Below are 4,204 nucleotides of genomic sequence, written 5' to 3'. Positions count from 1 at the left end.
GCACTCGGCTTTCGGGGAAACTTGTTTTGTAAAGTTCGTTTAGCTAACCCGTGCAGGTGAATGAATTTACCCTGACTAAAGAAATCAAGAGAAACGTCCCGGGCTGCTCAGTCACTAATTATCGTTACTGGAAAGTAACTAGTTACTTTCATTAAGGTTCAATAAGGTTACACTAACGAATACCTCTCTATGTAGACTGTACAGAGAGTAGTATATTGTAGGTACAGCTGCGCTAAGCGATGCAGATATCAGTAGAAGGGTGCTAAACCAGCACTGCCTGCCACTCTCTGCCAGTTCCTCATGCTACAGTCGGTGGTAACTCAGCCCATTTGTGTTATAAGCTCCTGCTCATCTGTCTCGTCTTTATTGTTGCCGTTCTGTTCAGATTCATCTCCTGCCGTGTAACGGTGTGTTCACACCGAACGCGATGGACGCGAATAGAGCGTCAGGTTTACATGTAAAGTCAATGGAAAGGCGCGATGACGCGCGATTGCGGGTCCCGCGAAAATTCGGAAGCAGATTTGCGTCGCGAAAACGCCAAAACGCGTGAAACGCGCGTCAGTGTAGCGCGTCTGGCGCGTTTGACTCGCGAATAAAACCACGCGCGTGAGTTTTTGTGTTGCATTTTGTGCATACGCGCGTTTCGCGTCTACCGCTCGAGTTGGAAAAATCTGAACTCCAGCGTCAAATCGCGCCGCAACAACCAATCAGGAGCCTGGTGACGTGGCTGTTACCTAGGTCAAAGGGGCAGATCCAGCCAAAGCCTTTCATACTTCAATGGAGGGGAAGGCTAATCAATGCGGTAGCAAACAACTCGGAGCTGTACAACACCAGCTGCTTTCAGTACCGAGACAGGAATAAAAAGGACCGAGCTTGGAGGAAGATATGTGAAGAGATCGGGCAACCTGGTAAGTTCATTCATTTCTCTTTTGAAAGTTTTCACTGACCCGGGGAAGCCGCACAAAAGCTAGCAAGCCACCGCTATTTTCCCACTGACGTACAAATACCGTTCTGCTTTTATGCATGTTGTCATTTAGGAATATATTTTATTGTTTATTAATAAACAGCACACAGTGGTCCCGCTGTTCATCCGTCACTGCTTTGCTTTTTCGCTGATTTTTTATTGCACAGTACAGCATTGCATTCTGCAGCCTGATTGACAAATCTCCTGCGCTTGCCAAATTTATCACGTTTGGTTTTGATAACCATCGCGTCCAATAGAAAAAACAGCACAAAAACACCCATAACTATGAGCCTCATTCGGAAATAGACACCTGCACCGCGAGGGAAAAAGGCGCACGAAAGTGGCGGGCAGATGAAGACAAACCGCGCGGCATAATAATACTTTTACGTTTTGCAATCTACAAAGGTTTGCACTTTGAGAATCAATTGTGAGAACTGTGACCAGGGGCTAGTTATTCTGAGAACCCCTGCAATAAATGAGGGACCACTGTCTACTCTACGATTATTATATCCAACCTGTTAACATTTAATACTGTATTGATAGAACCAACTGATTCTGCAGCAGAGCATCCCCAGTCCCTGAGCTCCTGCTGCTGCACCCACAGATATGTACAGCAAGCACTGATACCTTTTTAGTCGGTGGGATTCCCTTGTGATCACCTTTACTAAATATCTACAACCAATCTGATTATATCCTGTTATTGTTTTTTTTTTTTTTTCAATGTTGAAATTAAAATCTAGTAGCAGCCTTCTCATTTCTTTGTGTTTTGTGCTGTTTTACAGGCCCACAGAGGAGGACGGCTCCGAGGCAGATGAGGGACGGGTCCCAGGACGGTCCATCGGTGGTGGAGCTGGCCACCCTGGAGTCCCTGAAGAGGCCACACCAGTCTCCAATGGAGCATTTCCTCCTCAGCCTTGTTCCTGCTCTGGAGAGCAGCTGGTCCTTTTTATTCCTGTCTCTCTGTAAATTCTTATATTTTATATATTTATGTTTAATGTTTTTCTGTTTGAGACTTTTAATATTATTTCAAATAAATGTTTATAATGACTAAACATTATAAACATTTCTACTACACAGCAAATGTTGGCACACAACTTGACACATGTAGAATTTATTTCATATTATACTAATGACAAAATATACTGATACAGTGGGATGCAGAAGTTTGGGCAACCTTGTTAATAGACATTATTTTCCTGTATAAATCGTTGGTTGTTACAATAAAAAATGTCAGTTAAATATCATACAGGAGACACACACAGTGATATTTGAGAAGTGAAAAGAAGTTTACTGGATTTACAGAAAGTGTGCAATAATTGTTTAAACAAAATCAAGCAGGTGCATCAATTTGGGCACCACAAAAAAGAAATGAAATAAATATTTAGTGTATATCAATGTGTGTGTCTCCTATATGATATATGGGGTGCCTTTGTCTGGATGTGCTTCCCATCCAGAGCTGCACAGCACAGAGGAAAGTTCCAGCGCTCCTGGAATCCCTCTGTGATGGACCGCCAGTCTCCAGGTGAAGGCACAGCCATGAAGTCGTCCACTAGACAGTCCCAGATGGACGTCGCTGCCTGGGGGGTGATCTGGCTCACCGTGGACACACCGACTCTGAAACTGAACGCGATGGTCCTGAAGGAGTCCCCGGTGACAAGGAACCTGGACAAAATTGTTCAAAATCAGTATTATGTGTACTGCAGTTACAAAATACATTATTCAAATTCCAAAATACTTTTGTGATGTCAGATATAATCACAAAACTTAAATCTTACATAAAACATTTTGTAATTATAAGGATAATTACAAAATGTATATTAGATAATATCTAAAACAGTTGTTTTGTTTTAACTTTAACATATCATAATTTGATTGGTAGCAACTTTCACAACTACAGTGAGCCAATCACTCATAATTCCTAAACATGTCAATCAGGTAGGAATGAAGTAAGACATTAATAGAAATAAAGAGTTGTGTGTTGACATGTAGCCCTTTCCTTGCTTAAATCATTAATATTTTTGAAAAATTAATCTGTGATAAGACAGCTTATCAAGATAGAACCATGTAACTAGAGATGAACCAAACTGTTCACAGTTTTATCTAACTCTGTTTTAATAAAGGCTGTGACCCCTGCTATAGAGTCTGACAGCTGCAGGGATTATATACAAATATTCAACTATCCCAGAATTAAACCAGGTCTAAATAAAAAGGAGTGAGTATCACTACAAAGGTTAACTCAGTGGTCCTAATGCTACAGTTTGATATCAGCAAACACCGAGCGCATACATTGATGTGACACCACAGCCATGCTATCATTCAAACACTGATAACAGCATAAATCGAATTAAATCGGGACTTGATGAGACCTTCTGAGTATCACTAGAAATATTATAAAGAGTCGTCTCTGTACCACAGTTTGCTTTCAGTAAACACCGACAGCATTCACTGTTAGCATAGCACATCCATGTTAGCAGTGTATAACTGGATGGATTAGCATATTAGCACAGATATCAATAAAGGACTACCGTATTAAATAGTTTTACTAACCTCAGGCAGACGGACAGGCGCTCTGCAGGTGGGATTGAGCGTCTGTAGTTGGTGTCTAGGCGGGCGATGCTGGGACCGACGAGGGAAAGCAGGTCCTCAAACTGGCCGACGGTGATAGCGCTGGAATCGGCCGTCATCCAGGCGCAGCTCCTGGAGCAAGTGGTGAAACTCACCAAACTGCTCATGCCTCTGGAGGACCTGATGGACCCAGGTACGGCGAGGACGTCTTTTACGCTGCTGCTCTGCTCTCCACAGTACATAGAGAAGGGAGACTCTCTCTTCAAGCGCTAGCTCGATAGCTGCCATCTTGCAAAGATACCGGTCTGGCACAACTCCCTCCCACATTTCCGGTTCATGATATTTTGACGCGCAATGGATTTTTCTTGGACACGCGTTGAGACGCGAATGTACACGCGTCAAATTAGGGGCGTTTGGGGCGTTTTATTCGCGTCCATCGCGTTCGGTGTGAACACACCGTAAGTCTTCAACACTGGTCCTGTATGATTCAACTACATCAGTCAGTTTACAAACCAAAGGTTTCATACTCACCTTGCTCCTTAGCCTGTCCTCCTGCTCGTCGCGTCATGTCTCTTCCCTCTAGACCTCCTGGAACCGGCCCATCACCTCTCACGTACTAACCCCCCTCAGGACACTCTCACGGCCACACCCCCTTCTGTGCTAACTGGCCTCCAC

At 43.6% G+C, this 4,204-nt stretch overlaps 1 protein-coding gene and 1 long non-coding RNA gene across 2 annotated transcripts; one reads left to right on the top strand and one right to left on the bottom strand.

Annotated features, from left to right (window-relative positions):
* The first annotated feature begins 413 nt into the window (after window positions 1–413).
* LOC146663034 (uncharacterized) lies at window positions 414–2,025 on the top strand. The gene is made up of 2 exons (XR_014912993.1): window positions 414–908; window positions 1,747–2,025. It is a non-coding gene; the product is annotated as an uncharacterized LOC146663034 (long non-coding RNA).
* Window positions 2,026–2,059: 34 nt separating this feature from the next.
* On the bottom strand, window positions 2,060–3,848 carry LOC146663033 (uncharacterized). The gene is made up of 2 exons (XM_085415629.1): window positions 3,512–3,848; window positions 2,060–2,626 (listed from the first exon to the last, which is right to left on the bottom strand). Exons 1-2 carry the CDS (start codon window positions 3,769–3,771, stop codon window positions 2,356–2,358), a joined length of 531 nt encoding a protein of 176 aa, XP_085271755.1. The 5' UTR covers window positions 3,772–3,848; the 3' UTR covers window positions 2,060–2,355.
* Between the last annotated feature and the right edge of the window lie 356 nt (window positions 3,849–4,204).

The sequence above is a fragment of the Rhamphochromis longiceps genome, linkage group LG8, assembly GCF_057381845.1.
Source record: "Rhamphochromis longiceps isolate RC_006_pf linkage group LG8, R_longiceps_female_GT1.1, whole genome shotgun sequence".
NCBI classification, from domain to species: domain Eukaryota; kingdom Metazoa; phylum Chordata; class Actinopteri; order Cichliformes; family Cichlidae; genus Rhamphochromis; species Rhamphochromis longiceps.
This window is presented reverse-complemented; position numbering and strand designations above follow the sequence as displayed.

What these genes read in the sequence shown, in the direction of transcription:
- LOC146663033 (XM_085415629.1), bottom strand. Translation starts at nt 3,771, where the DNA reads ATGTACTGTGGAGAGCAGAGCAGCAGCGTAAAAGACGTCCTCGCCGTA. An exon ending in CGCCTGTCCGTCTGCCTGAG is followed by an intron (nt 2,627 to 3,511) that starts GTTAGTAAAACT and finishes AATTTTGTCCAG; the next exon opens with GTTCCTTGTCACCGGGGACT.